The following is a 25,557-nucleotide window of genomic DNA, read 5'->3' as shown; positions in this document are numbered from 1 at the left end:
TCAATAAATAAGCAATACTGAATATGTGTGTGATTGTGCCCTGCGATAGGTTGGTCCCTTATACCCCGAGTCCCCTGGGATAGGCTCCAGGCCTATCCCAGGGGACTGTGTATGTGTGTATGTATATATATATATATATATATATATACATACACACACACACACACACACACACACACACACATATATATATATGTGTATTATAGTGTCTAATGAGCATGAACATGATGAAAAAATGATACAATTGTAATTTTTTTTTCGATGTTTACTTCAGCACACAAGCAGAGGTAGGGTAGTACATCAGTTTATTATGTAGTAATTACATATTTAAAAGCTTGGTGGTTTACATAGTTGGTGGTTCTCACGCTTAAACAGTGAACCAAAATGACAGCAAAACAGATTATTAACAGATTATTAACAGATTATTAACCGATAACAGAGCCACACCAATACACGTGGTAATGCAGCATATACATGTTACATGTTTGATCTGAATAACCACTGGATCCTACATGTGGTTTTCAGACATGAGGAGAGATAGAGAAAGACATTTTTTCTCCAGGATCTCTTGATTATTACAAATAACAACTTTTACAAATTAACGTTCATGGTGGACGTTCTACTTCAGTCCTCTAACAGCCATGATTGGATTACAGTCTCGTGTACTAGCATCTCAATAATCCTTTTCATCTTTGAGGTTTTATTTATTTTTTATCTTTTCTCTGCCAGCTCCTTCTCTTTACATCCTAGCCAGTATTTACCGATGGATCTCGGGTATGGAGGGTTTACATAGTCGATGCGTTTGGTCTGGAGATCCATTCTGTAGTATTTATCTGAATAATAATAACAATTAAAAAAAAAGGTTTATTAGAACAACTAGCCTTCTACATTTCGAACAAAGAGAATATTACTAATTACAATACATATGTCCATTTTAGCCTTAATGTAAATTTGAAGGATTGCTTTTTTGGTAAACCTTCGCTGTAAAAATAAAAATGATGTGTCAAGTTACAGTTATGATTTTACAGCAAAATACTGTTTTTATTATTTAAATAAATTTGTCAATGATTGGGCGATAAGAGCAGTGCGTTCTTTTAGTTTAAAATACCAGAAAACCCAATGGGATGTCTAACGTTTTAGGCAGAAGTGAGAATCATACACTGCAAAAATTGACCTTTTACTATTTCCTACTCTACGATTAAAATAATCCAGATATATCATTATTAAACCCAGTTCTAGAGATTTGTACTGATTTGCAGCTTTAAAATGCCTCCTTCTGTTGGCTTCTTCCTGACAATAAATGCGTAAAATGAACAAAACTGTTCGCCATTAGAACGAGACTGTTTCGATCCAGTGAAATAATGAGTGAAAAAGTCGAGAAATAGGTTCAATAATCTTATATTTGGTTTACTGTAATCGTATAACAGGAAATACTGGATAAATGGGATACTATTTAAGATATTTCCACTTGCTAAAATTCTCTTTGTGTCGTCGTCCGCGAACTCAAAGACCAGAAGGTCGTGAGTTTAACTCCCAGCAGTTGTTAAGTCACTTTGGATTAAAACGTCACGAGCAAACGCGGTGGCTTATATTTTATTTTAAACGTACAGTATGTTACTGTAGGCATGCAGTGATACACTGTAAATATGTTTTTCAACTATTTACTGTACATTGTTACAGTGTTCCTGTTAGCACTTTGCATTTCCTCTGTACTGTCCTTATACTAGTTTGGTAGAGAATACCTTTCTGGAAGAAGTAGACATTTTGCACAGGCACTGGTTTCTCCTGCACTAGCTCCAAATCAGCGTAGTCTGTGTTGTAGTAGTTGTAGTCGTAGAAAGACGGGCGTCCTCCACGGCCCTTCTTTTGACCTTTACTTTGCCTTTCTGCTCCAAAATACCTTCTCAAAACAAACATTAACTTACAGAATCTCTTTGTTTTTCCATATCTACTGTACCATAGGAGATCTGTATTGTGTAATAATATATAATGTATGGTTTTATGATAGCACACACCAGATGTATAAATCAGTCATTGTTAAAAAAGGATACTGTGATAGTATAAACTCTGCAACATATGCACTGGTCTGATTTCTCCACCTAAAACAGAAAGGTCTATCATAATAAAAAATAAAATAAAAAGGACATACCTCTCTTCATAATCCAAGCCAAAATCGTCCCAGTAGGTCGAACGGCTGATTCGGCTTCCTCGGCCTCTGCCCTTTCTCCTTCGGCCGCCTCGGGTCCTGCCTCGGGTCCTGCCACGTCTTCCTGGAGCTACAGAAGGTGAAAGTGAAGGCGCGGGCGAAGAAGAAGCGATGGAGTTCAGGTACAGCCGGCCCACCATTGCTGCATCTATTGGAGGTTTGATGCCCACCCAATCTCTGGCAATGAAGCGTGGCCCTTTGTGATGTCCTGATACTGGCGCGTATAACACAGGATAGGAGTGACGGGAGACAAGTTAATAACGTTTGTCTTTATGAATAGAGAAAGGCCATGTCTTTTGTTAGGCTCACGCTTACAGTCTTGGAAGAGCGAGGCGAAAAGGTCATCCCAGTTGTAGTCACAGTACAGGTCAGTGTAGTGAGTAAAGAGAACAGACGGGGAGGCTTTGGTCATACGGACGCAATCCTCGTGCGATGGCTGGTGCTTGAACTCGTACTGGTAATACCGATCACCTGTGAAACGCAGTAACAGTAAGAGAGATGGCACTAGAAGAAGAGTTTATTTCTCACATAGATATTACAGCACAGTGAAATGCTTTTCCTTGCATATCCCAGCTTGTTAGGTAGGAAGTTGGGGTCAGAGCACAGGATCAGACATGATACAGCGCCCCCTGGAGTAGCACGCAACACTGGCAGCATGGTGGTGCTGAGGCTTGAACCCCTGACCTTCTGATCAGTAACCCAGAGCCTTAACTGTTGAGCCACCACTGCCTCATTCATGGATGAGGTGGGAGGAACGGCATATTCCATCTCCCTTGTCAATCACAGCGAACTAGCCAATCGTGTTCATCTTTGAGATCATGTATGCAGAAGAGGGTATATAGCGATTTCCTCTGAGTGTGTTACACTGCAAAAAACCAGATGTGGTGGCTGGCTTCACGTGTCTTGATAACCGTAATATGATAGGGGAGAGCTGACAGGTGTTTCGGAATCATAAATAGGGCTCATAAATTTTTTTATTTATTTATTTATTTTTTAAATCATAGAATTAAGTTTGAACCATAGTAACCACATACCAGCCCATAGTAATCATGGTTACTAGTACTTAATAATTTCCATGTTATTAAATAGAGTAATGAATGTATCACGTTTGATTGTTTTACAGATGTAAATGTTAGTTTACAGTACAGTGTTTTTTCACACTATCCGTCGTGACCCAGACGAGGACGGGTTCCCTTCTGAGTCCGGTTCCTCTCAAGGTTTCTTCCTCGTATCGTCTCAGGGAGTTTTTCCTCACCGCCGTCACCACCGGCTCGCTCAATAGGGATAAATTCACACTCTTAAAATCTCCATCCTTTGTTTATATGTTTCTGTAAAGCTGCTTTGAGACAACGTCCGTCGTTAAAAGCGCCGTACGAATCAAACGGAAATGAATTTTCCGGGTGGTGTTACAGTTGTGCCACTTTTCTGGTACATACTGTAGGACTCTTGCTAAAAGAAGCAAACATATGCATGATGATATGGGGAAAGCATGAAGACAGCTCTTCGGAAAAAAAAACAAAAAACAATGAATTGTTCACATGCTCTTTGCCTACGCACCTTTAAAGAAATACACTTTCTCCTTTTTGTGGTACGCTGGAGCAGGAATGGCAAATGCAGCATCAACATCATCTGGAATCTTATCAAACCCCACTGAGATATCTCTCGGGTAATCTTCATCCAGGACGTGGCCATCGAAGCGCCAGTACTTGTTACCCTGGTGACGTTATACAGTACATCGTGTCAAGTGAAGGTTTTCATTCATTAAATTCGTTTTAAAGGTCTCATAGCGAGGAGATGCACATTCAGATGCCGAGAAAATTCATTCAACATGACCTGTAAAGTAAAAATCTTTTCAGTTAAGGAATGATGGTTCCAGTTTAACAGAAGAGTGTGTGTCAATGCATATTAATGATATGAACACTATTTGATTTTGGCAGTTGACATGTTTGTGGCGTATTTGCCATGTTTGATATTTTATGTTAGTTACTAAATCATTACACTTTAGACAATAAAGTAGTTTCTTTGATAGTGAATAATTATTACTGAAGAACTATCATGGTAACACTTGAGTACCTACTAAGTACTTAAGCACTAATTAACGCAGGGGTTCCCGAGGCCTCCCTTTTGCAAGATGTCTTTAAAACACATTAAAAATACAGACTTTAATTTAAAAATTAATAATTACACCTTACATCTTTACATTACATTACATTAGGAATTGATTGTGTGTGTGTGTGTGTGTGTGTGTGTGTGTGTGTGTGTGTGTGTGTGTGTGTGTGTGTGTGTGTGGTTGTCTGTTAGTGAGAAAGAAAAAAATCATGTATTTATTTATTTTTGACACCAAATTGTTGAGGCTCCCCGGGCGCCCCCTGGCGGCCCCCATATTGTATAACCAAGTGTTACCAGATTATTTGATATGATTTTTTAAAAATACTCAGAGAGACCATACTTAACTCCTTTTTTTTTTTTTTTAAACCAATTGTCTTCTCTGCTAAAAATGTTGGTTCTAGTTCACCAAAAGTAACTCTTATTTCAGAATCAACCTTTTCTGTGGTTGGTCCCTAAATCTGGAACAGTCTCCCCGTTCATGTGAGGTCCGCTCCATCTTTAGCTTTTTTTTTTTTTTTTTTTTTAATCTTCTCTAAATAAAACATATTTTCATTCTTTGTCTCATGATGTTATTTAATGTGATGTTATCTGATGTTTTGTACAACCCCTGTTGTCTTTAAACGTGCTTTTGTAAATAAAATTTGACTTTGAATCCCCAAATCCTTGATATATCTGAACTGTATCGTAAATGTCGTAGCGCATTATACTGTATACCTTGAATATATAACTCTTCCCTTGGCAGTTAATTCGAGTAAATGCGGCATCGATAGGACCAGAGATGCCCCACACATCCTTTATGAGTTTAGGATAACCCGGCATCACTGACGTCTTATCCAGTTCGAAGAAGTTTTCCCCTAGAGTGTAGAACAAATTATAGACACGTGTTCAATTCACAGTCTTATGAATGTAACGTGTGGGTGAATTTCAGCACTCAGAAAACGAGAGAAATGGTCACAGCTTGTAATCTCACCCCTGAAGGCATAAATCGATCCGTTCTTTATCTGCAGGAAGGCATCAAACGATTTCCCACTGCAGGTTTCTGCCTCGGGGTAGGGAATCGGAGTGGAGGTATACGCCGTGGTGGTAGGGATTACTTTGGTACTCCATGTTGTCGTTGCATTTAGAGCCAAAGGACTCGCTGGAGAGGTCAGGTTTTCCTCAGGAAGGTCAAACACATCTCCACGGGAAACTGGAGATGAAAAGCAGATGAATCTTCGGTTTAACCTAAATAGCTCTGAGATATACTATATGCAATTGTGTCTTTCCCTGAGCACTTACTTTTAGTTCGGCATGTGGAATCATAATCTATACAGCAGCTTCCGTAGTACTTGCACAAAGTGTCACATTGGCATTTCTGTTTGGGGTCAAAACCATCCCGACAACGTCCAACACACGTCTCTGGGTAACAGAGCAGCGAGTACATGCATTTTGGATGCAATGGCAGCATTTAAGACAAAAAAAAAAAAAAAGTAAACTCAAAGTGAACCTACTTTCAAAATCCTGTAAACGGGCTATAAATTTGTGAAAAGGCGTATGTATCTGGCCGTCACAAAAGAGCGACTTGTGTGAAAAGAATAGAAGCTGTTTTTTTTTATGTAACTAGATTAGGTAAATAACGTCAAAAGATCACAAAGAAGCAGGGATCATACCTGTTTGTGGTGAAAAAAAAGGCCAAAAGAAGAGAAGAAAAGAACCCAAAACACTGCTACGTGTTAAGTAATTGTAATTAATCGAATTTAGTCTATTCGTCTGCATTCTTCTTTCCGATGGAAGTGTTTTGTGGGCAAATTTCAAAAGCAATCGCAAACTGTATTTGTAATTGCGTTTCCGATTTGTGGAATAAACTGTGATGTAATTCAAATGAAAATGCAAATGGTGTATTAGCGTTTGCGTTTTCGTTGACACGAACATACTATGTCTGCCAGATTTCAATCACTTCCAAAATACAAGCACGCTCAATATTATACTCCCACCCCCAACACTGACTGGCAGGTGTCTTTGCTAGGCATCAGAAATGCAAACGCAATGGGAACTGCGATTCTGTTCGAGTTTTGTCAGGCTCCTTACGCAACACCGAGGGCGTGAAATAGCGAACGCTGTGACTGCTATTACTATTTCAATACGACAGGATCATAACTCGAAAGACGTGGGAAATGCAATTACGAATGGACTTCCAGTGCGTTTCCATTTGAAATTTGGCAGACAGCGTACGTTCGTGTAAACGATAACGCAAACTCAACCCAATTTTACGTCGAGGAACATTATTCGGAAAATTGTTCCACAGATTGTAGACGCAGCTTTTTCGCAGATTGGTGAACCTCTCTCCATCTTTACTTCTGAAAGACTCCGCCTCTCTAAGATCCTCTTTTTTTTTTTTTATCCCCAATCATCTTACTGACCTGCTCACAATTAACCTCCAGATGTTATTTTTACTAACGCTTACATATACAACACTTACAAATATATATGATATGATATGTTTTCTACGTTCTATCGTGAATAACGTATGGGTTTATGAGTTTTACGAATCACTGCGTTCTGTTTTTATTTAAATATATTTACCTTGTACACAGCGTTTAAAATAAATTTTCGTTTGAATTACGTCACAATTTATGCGTCCACAAATAGGAAACACGTGAATACAGTTTGCAGTTGTTTCTGTAATTGAAATGGGAAATGTTGGTGGCTAACTGGCAAGCTAGCTAAAGTGTTAACGCGTGTTAAGCTGCTAACGTGTTACTAACCGTAGCCTGTTGACTTTAAAGATGATCACCATTCGAGTGATTTCAAACGCTAAACACCTACAGTTCTGGTCAGAACTACAGCAACTACAGACGATCACAAGAATTTTGCTAACAGTGATGCTAATGATCGTTTTTCAAGTGCTGTAAGGAAATATTTTGGGGCACAAATACACAGAGCCATAAGATATTCCTGCTGGAACCACTTACCTTCTGCAGCGAAGGATGTTGCCACTGAAAGCAAAAATAAAACCACTAATTTCATGTTGGGAAAATCATGTGCGCTTGTCCTCTCCACTGTGTAATCAGTGGTTGAGCTTTTTTCCTGTGTTTGTTGTAGTTGTGTTCGGGTTGTTGATCCCTTCGAAAGTCACCAGACTGTTTGTTTTGGGTGGTCTCCTGGAGTAATTATTAATGAACAACAGCGCCGTGCAAAGACATTCTTTAAAACATGGTTTCGTAAAATACTGAAACGTAAATGTTCTAAGCAGAAAAATCACACATGATTAAAGTGAGCTTTTTCTCCTGACGTGAAATTACCGAGCAACACGAGAAACTGCATGAGAAGGTTTATTTATTTATTTTCTCTCCCCGACTTTTGCGCAATACTTCAGCGAATGACTTTGAATTACGATCATGAGATAATTATTTTATCGATAAGTAGTTCACCTGAAGTCAAATTAACTTCGCAGGCTTTAATCAAAAACGGACAAATTGAAATGAAAACTCAGAGTGAGCTTGAGTTGAATCAGCATTGGCCTGAATAACTTGATCTCTGAGCTACGGTAAACAACTACAGGCCAGTCTGATTTATTTATTACCTGTGTGTTGACTGTTTCCTCTTCGTTGCCCTTGTACCCACTGTTTAAAAAAAAAAAAAAAAAAAAAAAAAACCAGAGGTCTTTAACCCCTTAAAAACTTTTACAGATAAAATCCTTTAAAATCCCCTGAGAAAAACACGGAGCGTAATGTTTTCTCAGAAAAGCTGCGACGTGCACTTTTAGACATTTAGAACATAACAGAGTATTTACATAAATTAAATATTTGCAGAATCTCTGTTTTTTTGTCTAGTTGTCCATTTTTTTTTTATATTATTGTGAGACCTTGAACCTTGAGTGATGACCAAACAACGCAGAACAGAAAAAAATCAATCTCTCTCTCTCTCTCTCTCTCTCTCTCTCTCTCTCTCTCTCAAACACACATATACACACGCAGTAATGCAATACATGAAGTCATTAAAGTCATACAGATTCACCTCAAACATCAGTATCAGGAGAAAATGTGTTGTCAGTGACCACGGCATGGTTGTTGTTGCCAGATGGGCTAAAATTAAGTATTGTAGAACCTACTGATTTTCTGTGATTTTCATACAATCCTGTCTCTAGAGTTTACACACAATGGAGCAAAAAAAAAAAAACTCTCAAAAACACATCAAGTGAGTTCTGTGAGTGGAGACACCTTGTTGATGAGATGATGAGGTCAGAGACGAATGCCAGACTGGTTCAAGCTGACGGAAAGGCTACAGTAACTGAAATAGCCACCCTTTACACCCATCTCAGAATGCACAGAGCTTGAGGCAAAGAGAGCAGAAAACCAAATCAGGTTCTACTCCTGTCAGCCAAGAACAGGAATCTGAGGCTACCGTGGACATCCAAACTGACTGTGGATTGAGGAAAAAAAAAACCCGGGAAATGTTTTTCCAATATTCAACTGTCTTGTTTTGGTGAACCTGGACTTCTGTGGGGGAAAAAAAAGCATTGCTGTTGTTGTTGTTGTTGTTTTTTATCAGAGAGCAGTGACCCTTGCAGTTTACTGGAACACTTCAGCAATCTCTACAGGTATCAGATATCAGATTCCTTATGATACCCGTGAATAGGACAATAAAGTGGCGTTTACGTGCGGTAAGAGGAAATAGAATCAAAACAACGGCATTGTTTCTTGAATGGTTTGTTAGGCTGTTTCCATAACAGATGGATACCTCAACTTATGTAGAGCTGCCAAAAATATATTTCATTTACATACCCATTACATAAAGAAATGTCTGAGACCTTGACAGGCATGGGTTGTGTGTTATATTCTTGACTAAGGTTCAATCTTCGGAGATTCAAGTTGGATTACATATTACTCAAGGAACAAGAACACACTGTACTGATCTGAGACAGCGGCCTCCAAAGTGTCGAAACACGTGATGTCGCCGACCTTTAAACAGATCTATTATTACTGCATGACTATATCAGACACAGAAGAATGCCAAGCAAGAATGAGAGTTTGACGCTATGGTTAGGAGTACCAGCTGATAATTAATACTGAACTATCAGTAGTCTAATTCATCTGTGTTTATCTGTTTACCCTGACTATTAACTGCCTTATCTGTATATCCTGGATACTGAGCAAGCATTAAACTCAGCTAATTAAAAATGACCTTCTACGTTCCACCATGTTCAGTTTAGAAAACAAGTGCATAAACTCTGCGTTTACAACATTAATAGACACGTTTTTGAAAGGTTTGGGTCCCTATCCCCAGCAGACAGCATCTGAGAATGAGAAGTCAAGTTCAGTGGCGATTCAATGGCGATTCAATGGCGATCTGAGAATGAGAAGTCGAGTTCAATTCGTTAAGTTGCAGGCTCTTCCTTCTAATGAGCCCGTGCAATTGAGATGACTCTTACCAGAGGAGAAAGCTGAAGGCATGTGTTAGAACTGCTGTCTCTGTTGTACTGTAGAGCAGAAGTCTACTTTGTAGGTAAGTACCCCTGTTGGAAGTTCAAAGACGAAACCTACTCACTGGGGGCCTCTAGTGTGAGGAACGGCTCTCCGTTAAAAGATTATATTTATGGTGGGGCCAAGAAAGTTGCACTTTTTAAGGAAAGTCCCGACCACTCTATTCAGGCTCGGAATTTGCAAAGTAGATTCCACCTCCATACAACGTACTGGCACTGTGAAGGTTTGGTAAAGTGTTATGCCATGTAGCTTGTAACCTGCTGTTCTTTCCGTATTTGCATAAACACACTAGTGAGTTGTGAATTTTCATTCATTTAAGTCAGCTACACTACCTGGGACATAGACCGCTGACAAAGGTACTCCAGTCATCCCTGTCCTGGGCATTTCTTTCCAACTGGCTCCAGACATAGCACAGTGTCTTGATATCCGCAACAGGTTTTGTGTGGTCATCTACTTTTCTGCTTGATTTGGGGATTCTTGCAGAGAGCATGACCCGTACATCTCTGTCTTCCTCTGTCAGCTGCTGTTCTGTCCGCAACAACTGATTTTCTCCCCTGAAGGTGTTGGGCCATTGGATCGGTAGGATTCTCCTTAGACAAGGTGTTGATGAATGTTTGGAGCTTTTTGGTAGTTGGTAAACTAGAGGACCTTGGTGCAGAGAGTCAGTTCCTTGGAGGTGATAAAACACTCCCTCTTACCAGGATAAATTCTCCATGGCTAGTCAGGATACCTAAATACAGTATAATAGCTCCATTGTGTATCGTGAAACAGGTCTACCTGGAGTTAGGTTACCTGGACATGAAATGCTGGCAGGTCTACCGGGAGTTAGGTTACCTGGACATGAAATGCTGGCAGGTCTACCGGGAGTTAGGTTACCTGGACATTAAATGCTAGATGGTAAGTTTTAGCAAGCAAATTACCTCTGTGGTGAAAGCTGGTTTCTTCCATCTCAAATCCATTTCCAAATGTAAAACTCTTCTTGTTGCTAGAGACATGGGAACCATTATACACACATTCATTACATCCTATTTGGAGAATTGTAACTCCCTCTAACTGCAATCTGCTGTAGGCTGAAACCAGGACGAGAAATCGTATCTTTCCTATTCTGGCATCACTTCACTGGCTGCCTGGAATATAGAGGAGAAAATTTAAAACACTGCTTTTCGTCTTTAAAGTCTCACCTTGTTATATCTCTAACCTTCTCCATTGCCATTCTACTGCCAGGAAACTTAGGTCAGTTACTGAATCTCTTCTGTCACTCCTTCACTCCTGACTTAAGAAAAAATGATCTGTCTGTGTATTTTTGTTGTTTCAAGTGACCCAATCCACATGGGTATCTGGTTGCAGGACGGTGGATTTCAGGATGTGTCTGGTGGATTGAGAGAGCTTTGGTCCAGAGAGACCAAAATCTGACGGACCAACCTGGATGGAACAAATCTGATGGACCATCGGGGGCATCAGGGTTACTCTCCCACTCCTTCGAAAGGCACAATCAGATATTAACATGTAGACACATAAAGACAGCCAATCAGCCAATTGCATCTTTTTTGAACTGCTGCTCATGTTGTGTCGCGGGCTAGAAAGCGCTATCGACCATCTTACGCATACATGAACTCGCAAACACCTACGATTGGCTCGAGTCGCTGTGATTGACAGAGGAGAGAGAATATGTCCATCCTGAAAGCCCGGGTACTTCTAAACATCCGAGACTGGGAGACACTACAGCAGTAGAACAGCACACTGCAAAGAAGACTTATCGTGATAAGCGATGCTGCAAAGAAGAGATAAGAAGACATTACTAAGTCTGTGCAGTCTGCTAAAACCATTCCACTACATGAGCTGAGAACGGCATATTTTTAACTATCTGCAATATTTTACTGCTTCTAACCCAGTTGAAGGAGTTGATAGATCACCTTTACACTCCAATCCAACATCCACAACGTCATCCATTTCTACATAATACATCACGTACAGGATTTTCACATAAGCCTGCTAACCCAGTCTATACTGTTGGCCTGCAGATCCTGTTAAGGCATACATTAACACTGCTTATAGTCCCTAGGATTTGGCACAACAACATCTGGTCAAATTGATATCTGAATGAATCATTTAAAATATAAATCTCCAAAAAGCCTGCCGTGAATTGAAGGAGACATATCGTCCTACTGTATTTCTTCCCCCTTCACAGCACAGATAAACCTTTGAACAACTGTTGACCTTTAAAGGATAATGAGCTAAAGTTTATAACCACGTGCACGCGCCGTGACACAAGGACAGTGACCTTCACCTCCAAGTTCCCGGTTTGATCAAAGAACGCAGATTATTGTGATCGGATCCTGGCTGATATATAAAAATAGTGTGGGCAGGGTAGCACTGAATGTAGCAAAACAGTGCCCTGTTGAAGCAGACACTGAAATCTAGCGCGGTTTTAATTCAACAGAAACGCTTGTGAGAACTGGAACTCGACCTGCCGAAAGATGTCCCGCCCGAGCGCAGATCCCAGAAAGTGCGAGCTCGTACAATTCCTCACTGATTAACACTAATAATCGTGATGTCAAGATAGCTTATCTTTCCAGGCGAATATTTTAACCTCATGTGCGGTTCGTTTAGATCTTTTCTATGCAGTGTTTTGCATAAGTATTCACGCCCCCCAACTCGATTTTATATTGTTAAATCCAGAAACTGAAATGGACTTAGTTTGGGTTATACTGTAAGTCATGAATTTACACAGAATAGGCTATAATAACGGAGTGTGGCGGGAAAACTTTAGAGCACAAGTCCGAGGCCATGCTCCCTTCAGGGGAGGTGAGAGTCCCTATCTCTGGTGGAGGAGTTTAAGTATTTTGGGTTCTTATTCGTCAGTGATGAAAAAATAGAGTTAGATTGATAGATAGCTCGGTGTTGAAGATGCTGTACTGGTCCGTGGTGGTGAAACAAGAGCTCAGTTTGTAAACAAAGCTCTCAGTTTATGCCCCTATCTACAACTATTGTTATGAGCTGTGGGTAATGATCACAGGGTTGCTGGGTTTACTCTGTCTGTGATACAGTAGGTTAAGTAGTTTGGTAATCTGGGAATGAAATTGGACTATACCCACTGCTATCTCTAAATAGAGAGGAGCCAGTTGAGGTGGTTCGGGCATCTTGCAAGGATGCTCCCCGGTCAGCTCCTGCTAGTATCAGGCACTGATAACAGGAGAGCCCGTTGGGAGACACTGGACCCCCTGGAGATAATTCATCTCACAATTCACCTGGGAACATCTGGGGATCCATCAAGAGGAGCTGAAATCTGTGGCCAGGGATAGAAGGATAGTGACCAGCCTCTGTGACCACCACTGGGAAAAGCAGAAGGAAAAATGAATGAACAAATCATGATAAACCTGTGAATTAATTCTGGTTCAATCCACCAGTAAGTCACATAATCAGTCTAATGGCGTCCACATGTTCGCATTGAAAGTGTCACAAAGTGAATGCACCTAAACAAACATCGTCATGAAGACAAAGGACCTATCAGAACAAATCTGCGACAAAGTTCTGGGAAATCAGTTAGGCTGTGGTTATCAAATAAATAAATAAATAAATAAAAAGTAAAAGGAAAGCATATCGCATATCGCTGTATAAAACTAGAAGAAAGCGAAGATAACAAAAGGTTAAACTGGCAACGAAAACTTTTTTTTTTTATTTCCTGTACGTCTTTCACTCCATCCTCTTATCCACCCATCTCTCAGAGTTCATACCAGCCCCTTTCTTTTATTTTTTTTTAAAGTTAATGTTTAATTTTTTTTAAAACTGTCTGATAAGGTTTATATACGCTTAACTTGTCGAGTCTCTCATTCCTCTCTGATCACACACACGGTGTGTTTTCCATCCATAACTACAAAAATGGATTTTTTCAAGATAAACTGCGCACCATTTAAGAGATGGCTGAAAGAAATTGGTTCATGGCTATGGAGATACCGTAACTACTTGATCATCTACGTCACTCCTTTCCTGATCCTTCCACTGCCACTGATGTATCCTTCATCGGTAAGAAGATGCACGTGGAAAATCTCTGATACGTAGTTTGTAGTATATGGAATTGTGATTTGGTGTAAACACGTGTTCACGTGTAGCGTATCATGTGTGTGTGCGTTTTAAGGAAATAAATTGTACGCTGCCTAAGTTTCGGAAATTGATGGAAATGACTTCTTAATCTCACTCTTACTCTAAAAACCGAGCTGTACTTTTGCTGAGTTACTTTTTTTATGGCTGAATATCACATGGTGTGCACCATATGTAACGCACTGCAGAGGGTTTACAAGGAGATTCTGTCATATCCGAAGAAGACTAGGGATAAATAATGAATAGTAATAAAATGAATTTACATAAGATCAGATATGCAAGATGTAAGAATATTGTGATATTATTTATGTTAGGTGTTTAGGTTTTTTAATTATTTCTTTTTTGGTTTGTGTAAGGGGGCATGTTTTTATAACTTGGTTGGTAAGGACACAAGGAATATCTGACATTTTTGACCTCGTGGGGTCAAACATTTCTTAAAACATAAAGCTCATTTATCCCAAGATAAATACCAAATGCATGATCAAAATGATTTACAGCTGTTTTAAGGACTAGTCAGCATGTTAGCAAATCCCCCCCCCCCCCCCCCCAAGCTGTTTATATTATCTTTGAGCAGATGCAGAAACCAGAAACATGGCCTTTTGTGTGTTTCTTTTATTTATTTATTTATTTATTTATTTTAAAAACCTGTTAGTATTTTTAGCAAGATTTTAAAGATGACAATGTTGTTGTTTTTTTTTTTGTTTGTTTTTTTTTGTCTTTTTCTGCAGGAAGCTAATTGTGGCTATGTTATCATCCTGATGGCACTGTACTGGTGTACAGAGTGTATACCGCTGGCAGTCACTGCATTGTTGCCAGTCATACTTTTCCCATTTCTGGGCATCATGAGATCCGAAAAGGTAACTAGTGATAACGTTTGATCTTATTCTTCATAGCAGCAGACTCTTAGTGGCAGCAAAACAAAAATAGTTAATTACATAGATAACCATAAAGTCATTCAGAACGTTCCCATAATCCCATCCGATGTAATAAAAGATTATACTTTACAGCTCACAAACCGTTTATGTTTAGAATAATTAGTTAATAATTGATCACACAGGCAATTGAAGCCTCAGACAGTATTACAGTACTGTAAAGCTTTTATCAGGTTCAAAGGTTAAATAACCTAACGTTGATAGAATTAGTCGAGGTGATTACATGGAGCTCAGACATAAAATTCAGTCCTGCTAGCTCAACACTTTTCATTCTGTGAGCCTCAAAAAGTCCATAAATCGTGTAATAAAAGTTTAAAAGCAAAACGGAACAGGTTGAGCGTTTACCTCGCTCGTCATTTCTGATTTTTTGGCTTTTTCGGGAACAGTTTTTTTTTTTTTTTTTTGCTTAATTAAATGCGTCAAAGTGTGAGTGAACTAGAAAACACGATAAACTGAAAACACACCTACCTTAAATAAATTCAAATAAGCAATAGAATATAGTTAAATAGCCAAGCTGAAGTGATTGAAGGCAACAAGATGTGAAATCAGTTTGATTATTTTTCTATTTAACTTCATTTTATTGCTCATTGAAACTGATTTAAGCTAGGTGTGTTTTCAGTTTACTCACACTTACGCTAGTTCACTGTTAGCCTGATCCTAGCTAGCAAGCAAAGTGGGGGTTAACCTGGTTCTGCTTTGGTTCTGTTATGTTTTTAGAGAAAATAAACCTGCATATATTTTTTTTTATATTCATATATATATTTTCACTGACTCACCAGATGCAAATGTATTGAAAATAATATGTACAACCAATTATTATAGAATGATTTTCTATAGATTAGCATATACATATTACGGCTTTGACTATATTGACTAGCATGAGATCCAGGAATGCTAGCATATAAATATAAGTTTACGGTTCCTGGGGCTCATACTTACTAGCTAGTCAAAGCAAAAATTACCACATGGTACTCAGTGGCATTCAAAATGTATTTTCTAATGAAATTTTGAGTTGGACTTTTTAAAGTGAACTTCTTCTAGAACTTCTTCGACTTCGACACGTTGGCCTATTTTCACTTTGGTTAACAGTTTTGTACGTTACCCAGAATGCTGTTTGTCTACGTGCTGATAGTGGTTTAGTGGGATTTATCGCTTTATCCATCTCTACCTAAACAGAATGGTGCAGCAGCACTTTAATTCTTTAGTCTGTCCTGCTCTCTCACTTACTTATCTTTACACTCCGGTCGAACAAATTAGCTTCTAAAGCGTCAAATTTTATGCTAATCCCACCGTCAACCCCGTGACACTCATCAACGCATAGCTGGCTACCTAGCTCTGCTGAATCTCTGTGTTATATAGCCTGCACTGCATTCTGGGACTTTGAATCCGATGTTTGCTCAGACGTCTCCACTACTTCTATGTTAGATTTCTCATGAATATGACAGTGACCATTGCTTGAAAATAGTGCCTGAGAAAAGAAGCTCTTGCTCGGTCCTTTTTAGGACATTGTTGCCTTTTATTCTCCTATTAAAGGCCATTTTAACTGTGCTGGCAACATCGTCGTCCACCTGTAACTTCAGAGCAGCGCACAACCGCTAATTTCTCACAGGATCAGCACAAGAAAATACAGTGACAACGAAGAAATTCGCACCGCAAACAACGAGCCCATCTCAAATATTTCAATATAAACATGTTTAATGTGTTTCAGGGTGGTTTTGTTTTAAAGAAAGAAGGAAAAAAATGAAAGAAAGAGAAAAAATGTTGATGTAGAGATCAACATAAAATCTCTTTCATGTTCATGAAACCTATCTGAAACTTTAGAAGAAGGTTTAAGCTAGACATAACAAAAGGTGTCGTGACCCTCAGTTAATATTTGCTTCTTACAGGTGTGCGTGTTGTACCTGAAAGACTCAAACATGCTCTTCATTGGTGGTTTGGTGGTGGCCATAGCGGTAGAACAATGGAACTTACACAAGCGTATCGCCCTGAGCGTCCTGCTGATAGTTGGTGTTCGACCTGCTCTGTAAGACTACATTGAGCATCCTATACAATATACACAGCAGAATTTCTGCGTTCATGAGGAAAGTACACCCTCCTGCAGTTCTATGTTTTTAGTTATCACGGCCTGAGAAACAACTGTGTGGTCTTCAAGTTCTACAAGAAAACAAATAACCACAACATCAAAACCCACAATAGATTTCAATATGTAGTCATCCAAGAAGACAAAAAAAAATAAAGTAAACCAACTTTCAGAAATTTTGGCCCGCTCTTCTTTACAACATTGCTTGAGGGCATTCGTTTATGCACAGCTCTCTTAAGATCCTGCCACAGCATCTCAATGGTGATGACGCCTGACTTTGACTTGGCCATTCCAGCACCTTGATTTTTTTTTTTTTCCCCTGATAAATAAAAACCTAGAATTTATGAAAGAGGGTGTACTTTCTTTTCCCCATGACTGTATTTCTGTGTATGTTCACGCATTTTCCTTTCCTTCCTTTTGTGTTCCTCTAGGTTGATGTTAGGGTTCATGAGTGTAACAGCTTTCCTCTCAATGTGGATCAGTAACACTGCTACTACCGCCATGATGCTGCCCATCGCCCAGGCCGTGCTGGAGCAGCTCAGTAAAACAGAAGCCGAGAGAGACGACAGAGAGCTGAAAGAAGGCAGAGACAACCAGGCTTTCGAGATGGCTGAAGTCACCACCTCCAAAATTTCCTATGAGACCGAAAACCAATGTAAATCAATCAGCATGATGTCTGTCCTCGATGAGACTTAGTGTTCAACTAGAGTTAGCATTAGCATTAGAGTTAGAGTTCAACTAGAGTTAGCATTAGCAAGGACTGTCAAGACATCACGTTCAAGCGCGCTCGGCCATTCGTCTGCATGAAAGCACTATATTTCAACGCTATAAACACGTGGAAATCTGGCTCATACTCGTGTATGAGGATGACCAAGAGTGTCTTCGCTGAGCTCTCGTGAGCTTTTAAGCGCCGGTGCTTTTTGTTAGCGTGATTAGCATTGTTAGCCTCATGGAAGTTAGCTAGCATTACGTACATTTCTCTGAAGGTGGTTCCTCCAAAGCCTTGCCTTACCTGGCTCTAAGTTTAAAATAAACAAAAACAAAATCTATCTATAGGATTTATTATGTAAAGCTGACCATTCATGCAATTCAAAGCTGTATATAGATTGCGTTTACATACATGTCCAGGAGCAACATTGCTAATTCTATATCCAGGTTCATCCCATTCGGCCGTAATAAAATACTCCATCTTGCAAAATCACTGCCGGTGTTTATTCTAGATTTATTGAAGGGTTTTTATTGATAACTATCTGGCAGCACTGGGCAGTTACCAACTTCAGCCATGTTTTTCCCTTCTGAGCACTGGGGGCAGAGTGAGGGGACGTTGAGGAGTGTCTATAAAAAGAGACCTATGTAAACACAAACAAACACTACCAGACATTTATTACACTTAGGTGATGGCTTAAACAATTCATGCTCTACATATTTTGTAGGTAGGTTATATGTATACTCAGCAAATAAAATACATTTAGTAAAATCCGAATAAGCGTTACAGATCTTTATTGGAAAGGGTTTAAAAGATGTGTTTTCACGCTTGTTCGATAAACCATAAACGATTATTGCACATGCAGCTGTGGAACAGTCCTTAAGACGCGAACCGTTTGCAGGCGGAAGGTGATTACGGTCACAGTTACAATACGTTAGGACACTAAAGAGACCTTTCTACTGACTCTGAAAAACACCAGAAGAGAGATGTCTAGGGTTCCTGCTCTCCTCGTGAACATGCCGTAGACCTGCTGCAGGGACGCATGAGGACTGCAGATGTGTTCAGAGCAATAAACTGTAATGTCTGTAATGTAAGACGTCTAAAACGCTGCTACAGGGAGACAGGAAGGACGGACGATCGTCCTCGCAGTGGAAAATTACATGTAACCGTGAGTCCTCCAGACGTGATGGAGAACTTGCAGATGCCTTGGTGGAAGAGTGGAGGAACATCTCACAGCAAGAACTGACCAATCTGCTGCAGTCCATGAGGATGAGATGCTCTGTAGTATTAAACCAGCTGGAGGTTACACCACATACCAATTGTTTCTTTTGACATCGACCTCCACTTTGTTCAGGGACTCGTTACTCCATTTCTCTTCCTCAAACATCTGAGAAACTTCTTCAGTTTATGTCTCAGTTGTTGAATCTTTTTATAATAAGAAGAATATTTACACAGGTTAAGACATTTACTGTAAATAAAAGCAGTTGAATGTGAGAGGACGCTTCTTTGTTTTTTTTGCTGAGTATATTTGTGGGAATTTAACTAATTATTTTATCGTCTCTATAATATTAGCTTTTATATTAGCTGCATGACCAGTGAAAGAGCCCTCCATTTCTCAAGGCCATAGGACCAGAATATGCAAATACTAAATAAGAGAAATGCAAACGATGTCATCAGTTACACGGATACTGTCTTGTATCCTACTAGACGAGATCTCAGTTCCAGAGCACACCGTGGACCCAGTAGCAGAGCAGAAAAGGAAGGCTCGGGAACAGAAGTATCTCTGGCTGAATAAAGGGATGAGCTTGAGCGTGTGCTACTCTGCCAGCATCGGGGGAACAGCCACCCTTACAGGCACCACGCCAAACCTTATCCTCAAAGGCCAGATGGATAGGTAAGGCTCTTTATCTAATTATGTCTCAGTGCACTTCACTCGCTCGTACGGTTTTGATCATCTCTGCGTCAGACAGGCAGCTAATGTACGGTATATTTGGAGAATTTCTATAAGGATATGTATCACTGAGGTTCAACCCTTTGCCTACACTTATGGAGACTTCATTTTGAGGCTGTTTTTAGGGAATTAAGATGTAAATAGATTCCAATTCACTTGAGACTGTTACTGTAATTGAACATACAAGTACATCAATATCCAAAATCGCTTATCAAGCCTCATGGAATTATGTATGTCGAGAATATTGTTAAATGATGTTATTTCTATAAACACACTGAAAGTCTTTTATTATTATTATTATTATTATTATTATTAAAATTTCAGCCATGATGTTTAATCCTTTTTCACTCATTGAAATTACAATCAATTTACCTAATAATATGTTATATATAAGCAATAAAAAAAATCTGAAGAATCTCAACTTTTTAAAAATAATAATAAGAAGAATTTATGCATAAAAGGGTAAAATAATAATAATAATAATAATAATAATAATAATAATAATAATAATAATAATAATAATTCCCCAAATCTTAAAATCCATACTGAAAGATTACGCGTTGTCACCGGTCACATGACTTACTGAGGGTTTCCTGTTAAAAACCAGGACACAGAATTTGCTAAATAGGTCAGAAATTATAACAATACATTGCTCATTGTTTTTGGATATAGCCATATAGTCATGTCAGCATAATGTTGGTCTCCTTCTAACCCTGTTTGCATTTTCTTAGCCTCTACCAAGATAACCCAAATGTGATCAACTTCGCCAGCTGGTTTGGCTTTGCGTTTCCCAACATGGTGTTGATGTTGCTTTTGGCCTGGCTGTGGCTGCAGTGTATGTATTTGGGTCTGAAGTAAGTCATAAATTGTCTAAATAAATAAATAAATAAATAAATAAATAAATAAATAAATAAATAAAACCTGCGATGTGGTAGGTATGCCTTATAGATCATCTGAGAATCCCAAGTACTGAACTTTTCTTTTCTTTTCAGTTTTAAGAAGACATTTGGCTGTGGGTTGAAAAACGATGACCAGGAGGCCAACAATGTGATGAAGCAGGAATATAAGAAACTGGGCAGAATGAAATTCGGTGAAGGTGCTGTGCTTGCGATTTTTGTGGTGTTGGTGGTGATGTGGTTCAGCAGAGAACCAGGATTCATGCCAGGCTGGGCTTCTTCCTTTAACCAAAGTGAAGAGTAAGTGCAAAATGGTCTCATTTAATGATGAATTAATTTATTATTCTTTTTAAAGAAATATAGTGAAGACGTTCCTTCAGCTAATCATTCTTTGTCATTAAAAGCACTGGATCTCATCCATAAACATCCCAAACATCAAAATACTCCTCTTTTCTGTGGTTTAAAATAAAACCTACACCAAATGATAGAGCACTCTTCCAAGTGGTAAAGATGTGTCATTACACACTCTAGATTAGGTCACGATTAGGCAAGATTTAAGAACAGGAATATTCTTACCTAATGCACCTTTAATCACTAGAGCTCAACTCTAGTGATTAAAGGTGCATTGGGTAAGAATATTCCTGTTCAGGACTCTAATGGTTAAGTAGGTGGGTTTGATATATAAAATGTTGTTTTTTTCTCCCTTGAATCCACCCCGGATTCCTGACCCTGTTCACGAAGCTCTGCTCCCAGGATGTACAGTGGCCCGTCATGTTGACTGTCTATAAAATGACTGAAATGATTCCCATCCCAACACAAACAAGTTTTTTCAGCCACAAAATGATGCCATTGCTTAAAGAATTTTTTTTTTATCACATTCTACATACAGCATTTTCCAGGTTATTTGTACTACTAAGAAATAAAAAAATAATATAATAATTGAATCGCCTATTGCACCTTTAAATATTTTAAGTACTATAGGGAACGAAAATCTAATCTAAAGTCCATCGTCCTGAAAATGCTTTTACATACATCTCTTTCTCACAGGTATGTTACTGACGGCACGGTAGCCATTCTTATATCCACTCTGTTCTTCCTCATCCCATCTCAAATACCACTGAGATTCTGTGGGAGTAAGCAAGAGGAGCATGAAGGAACAGGAGAAGGTGGGAAGAACCTTTTGCAGGTTTTTTGTTTGTTTGTAGTTTCATCATCGATCATATTTAAGGGTGTGCTCAGGTCAACTCCTGAAAAAAGTGATTTGAAGCTGAGGGTGTTTCATTTTTGTTTGTATTTTTTTTTTTGTCAGGAGATAACACAGTGCAGCTGAGACAGAAGAAGTCCAAGGCTCCGTCGACTCTGCTCAACTGGGCGGCGGTGCACGAGCGGATGCCCTGGAACATTGTCCTGCTCCTTGGAGGTGGATATGCCTTGGCTAGTGGTAGTGAGGTAAAAAAAAAAAAAAGGAAACGTGAAAACTACAGAAATTGGGGGGGGGGGGGGGGGGGGGGGGCATTATTCATTTTGATGATATTTACATCCTGTTCATGTATGCCTTTTACCATACTATTTTATTTATTTTTGCCTACAAACCGTTATCCAACTTCAGATTCATGTTTTCCTTCAATTTCTCCCCAATCTGTTCACCTATCAATTCCCACCCACCATCCAGCTCTCCCCTTAGCATTACGACAGCTACCAACCGGGGAGGATGAAGGCTAACATGGGTTTTTTTTTGCATTACGTCAAGCCAGCCAATCACATCTTGCTGCTCTCGTGATTGGCTAGTGTACTGTAGCTGTGGTTGTCAGAGGAGAGAGAATATGCTCTTCCCTCCCGTGGCCCGTTTTGCTCCCTTGTCTCAAAGCCATGAATGGATGTAGCATCGTTAGCATACAAACTTGTGAACGTTTTTTATTTATTTACATTATTAACCTTAACATTTGCAAAAGGTTGTCCTGCATGATCTAGTACTGCTAAGTCAAGGATGACATTTCACCTCTTCTCTGAAGTTCTTCATCAGTTGTTGTTACTTCCAATTACTCGACATTGGCAGATGGTGCAAAAATAGTTTTGCTGTACTTGTTGTTCTAAAGGTGTCTGGGCTGTCAGACTGGCTGGGTAAAAATCTTGCCCCGCTTCAGAGCATCCCGCCATTTGCCATCTCAATATTGCTGTGTCTGCTGGTGGGAATGTTCACAGAGTGCTCCAGCAACACGGCCACAACAACACTCTTCCTCCCCATTCTCGCTTCTATGGTAAGACCCTAATCCAGTGGCACTACAGTACGAAACATTCAATCCGATGTACAAACAAGATATGAAAAAGCGAAAGCTCTAAACTAGTGGTTCTAAAGTGGTTCCACTGCTTTCAGGTGGTGAAAATCACAACCCATTATTATCAATGAGATTTTTGGGGGGTTCTTCTAGTTATTAGCCTGTTTGACTGGAATTGAATGGGTTTAATCCAAAAAAAAAAAAAAGAACAACCCAATTGAGAACCCCTGCTATACATCATCAAAGATATATTCCAGATCTCCAAATGTACAAAACTGACAATGTTTGTGTTCCCCAGGCCTCAACTATAAAGCTCCATCCCCTGTATGTCATGCTGCCCTGCACCATCAGTGCCTCCATGGCCTTCATGCTCCCAGTGGCCACTCCACCCAACGCCATTGCGTTCTCATATGGCACCCTCAAAGTCCTCGACATGGTAAAGGCACATTTACATCACTCCTCCATTCCTTTAGACTGATGGTTTTTCAACCATATTATTACCAATTACCCATAATATTATATATATATATATTTAAAAAAACACATTTTTAAAAAGATATTGTATTTAACATGTGAGGTAGAATACAATCTAAGCATAGAGCTGTATCGTTAAAAGGTGAGCGGTTTTTCTTAATCATACGGCACTGTCTTTAAGGCAGTCCTGGGTTTCAAACTCTAGCACTGTAAGACTTGAGTCCAGTCTCAAGACATTGAGTCCAGTCTCAAGACATTGAGTCCAGTCTCAAGACATTGAGTCAAGTCTCAAGACATTGAGTCAAGTCTCAAGACGTGCGAAAACATTATCATTTAGATAATGATAATGTTTTCGCACGGACAAAGTCTGACGAGACGTAATTCCGTCCTCTAGGTGCAATACATGAATGAGGCCAACAAGTTGAAATAAAGTCTTGGCTTCAAAAAGGATTCAGTGTTATTCAGAGCCTCGGTCTTGACTTGACCTTGGCTAGTCCTGCTTTTGGACTTAACAATGCCACTATTGACTACAGCCTTATTAAACTCAATACCAGAATACTGACCTATACTGGAAGTTTTATTATTATTATTATTATTATTATTATTATTATTATTATTATTATTATTATTATTATTATTAATTATGCACCCTGCCACTCTGCCCCCAGAAATACTTGAAAATACTTGTTAAAAAAAACCCAACAAAGGTAGAAATGTCAGCACGGTGTGAATTCTAGCTCTAATTGTGTTTTTGCTCTTTCCAAAGGCAAAGGCTGGCTTCGTGCTAAATTTAATTGGCATCCTGTGCATCAACTTGGCAATTAACACGTGGGGAACACTCATGTTCAAGCTCGACACCTTCCCCCTATGGGCCAACGCTACAAGTAAAGCACCATAAAAGAACTTTGCAGAAGAGCAAAAGAATGATGAGAAGGCAGTTGGAGGAGAGCAAAAAGGGAGGAAGATGCATGCCCCCCCCCAAAAAAAGAGGGTAAATGCATTATGTAACAGAACTCTCAGAAGCTGTTCAACTGGCCTGAGCAATACTGAACAAATATTCACAAGCATGACCTTCTACCTATATTTGTATTTATTCATTCATTCATTTTTTTTTACACACCATAGGTGAATTTACTCTATGAAGTGATGAGAAAGAAGTTTGCGTTCAGTATTTCAGTATAACGTGCTGTATTTAAGGCTTTTATTTAGGGCCATCTATCTGCTACTGTATACAGGCGCATCTCAAAAAATTAGAATATCGTGGAAAAGTTCATTTGTTTCCGTAACTTGATTCAAAAAGTGGAACTTTCATGTATTCTAGATTCATTACACATAAAGTGAAATATTTCAAGACTTTTTTTGTTTGTTTGTTTTAATCGCGATGATGACGGCTTACGGCTCATGGAAATAAAAAATCCAGCATCTCAAAATATTAGAATAAGGAATTTATAATGCAGAAATGTCAACCTTGTGAACAGGGTGTTAATTTATGCACTCGATACTCGTCGGGGATTTAATCCTTTTGTATGAATTACTGCATCGATGCGGCGTGGCATGGAGGCGATCAGCGTGTGGCGCTGCTGAGGTGTTCTGGAAGTCCAGGTCGCTTTGAGAGCGGCCTTCAGCTCGTCTGTATTGTCGGGTCTGGTGTCTCTCGTAGATTCTCTATGGGGTTCGGGTCAGGCGAGTCGGCTGGGCGATCGAGCACGGTAATACCACGGACAGTAAACCGGTTACTAGTAGTTTTGGCACCGTGGGAGGTGCCGAGTCCTGCTGGAAAAGTGATCTAAAATCTCCTGGTAGACGCTGCATCGAATCTCGACTTGAGAAAACACACTGGACCGACACCAGCGTGTGACATGAAACCCCAAATCTTCACTGACTGTGGAAACTTCACACTGGACTTCAAGCAGCTCGGATTCTGTTCCTCTCCACTCTTCCTCCAGACTCTGGAACCTTGATTTCCAAATGAAACGCAACATTTTACTTTCATCTTCCACGTGATTGTGCTTGTGTACTGAACGAGACTGAGATTAAAGCCTCAGGAAACCTTTGCAGGTGTTCTGAGTTAATTATCTGATTAGAGTCTTCTCAGGTCGACATTTCTGTATTATAAATTCTTTATTCGAATATGTTGAGATACTGGATTTTTAATTTCCATGAGCCGTAATCATCGAGATTAAAACAAAAAAAACGCTCGAAATATTTCACTTTATGTGTAACGAACCTAGAATATATGAACGTTCCACTTTTTGAATTTAATTACGAAAAAAAGAACTTTTAAACGATATAAATTTTTTTTTTTTTTTTTTTTTTTTTTTGCAGATGCACCTGTGTGTACAATTTAATTTTTGTATGTGTGTGTGT

At 39.3% G+C, this 25,557-nt stretch overlaps 2 protein-coding genes across 3 annotated transcripts in view; one reads left to right on the top strand and one right to left on the bottom strand.

The window, feature by feature from the left end:
* Positions 1 to 288: 288 nt before the first annotated feature.
* Positions 289 to 7,719, bottom strand: vtnb (vitronectin b). Its single transcript, XM_017493101.3, has 9 exons — positions 7,267 to 7,719; positions 5,594 to 5,713; positions 5,286 to 5,504; positions 5,030 to 5,169; positions 3,764 to 3,920; positions 2,522 to 2,677; positions 2,150 to 2,420; positions 1,743 to 1,900; positions 289 to 833 (listed from the first exon to the last, which is right to left on the bottom strand). Exons 1-9 carry the CDS (start codon positions 7,319 to 7,321, stop codon positions 712 to 714), a joined length of 1,398 nt encoding a protein of 465 aa, XP_017348590.1. The 5' UTR covers positions 7,322 to 7,719; the 3' UTR covers positions 289 to 711.
* Positions 7,720 to 8,500: 781 nt separating this feature from the next.
* slc13a2 (solute carrier family 13 member 2) overlaps positions 8,501 to 25,557 on the top strand; it is a 17,740-nt gene continuing 683 nt past the window's right edge. The window contains exons 1-12 of one of the 2 annotated variants that reach the window (XM_047161723.2): positions 8,501 to 8,894; positions 14,604 to 14,732; positions 16,694 to 16,830; positions 17,319 to 17,542; positions 19,301 to 19,487; positions 20,276 to 20,398; positions 20,537 to 20,740; positions 21,488 to 21,606; positions 21,750 to 21,889; positions 22,537 to 22,698; positions 23,015 to 23,152; positions 23,957 to 25,557. The exon at positions 23,957 to 25,557 is cut by the window's right edge and continues 683 nt beyond it. In XM_047161723.2, coding sequence (XP_047017679.1) covers positions 14,634 to 14,732; positions 16,694 to 16,830; positions 17,319 to 17,542; positions 19,301 to 19,487; positions 20,276 to 20,398; positions 20,537 to 20,740; positions 21,488 to 21,606; positions 21,750 to 21,889; positions 22,537 to 22,698; positions 23,015 to 23,152; positions 23,957 to 24,088 — 1,665 coding nt within the window. In that variant the 5' untranslated portion in view covers positions 8,501 to 8,894; positions 14,604 to 14,633 and the 3' untranslated portion in view covers positions 24,089 to 25,557. Of the gene's footprint in view, positions 8,895 to 8,936; positions 13,801 to 14,603; positions 14,733 to 16,693; positions 16,831 to 17,318; positions 17,543 to 19,300; positions 19,488 to 20,275; positions 20,399 to 20,536; positions 20,741 to 21,487; positions 21,607 to 21,749; positions 21,890 to 22,536; positions 22,699 to 23,014; positions 23,153 to 23,956 lie in introns of those variants that run through there. The other variant, XM_017493100.3, reaches the window with a different exon arrangement.

The sequence above is a fragment of the Ictalurus punctatus genome, chromosome 18 (genome assembly GCF_001660625.3).
Source record: "Ictalurus punctatus breed USDA103 chromosome 18, Coco_2.0, whole genome shotgun sequence".
In the NCBI taxonomy this organism is placed as follows: domain Eukaryota; kingdom Metazoa; phylum Chordata; class Actinopteri; order Siluriformes; family Ictaluridae; genus Ictalurus; species Ictalurus punctatus.
This window is presented reverse-complemented; position numbering and strand designations above follow the sequence as displayed.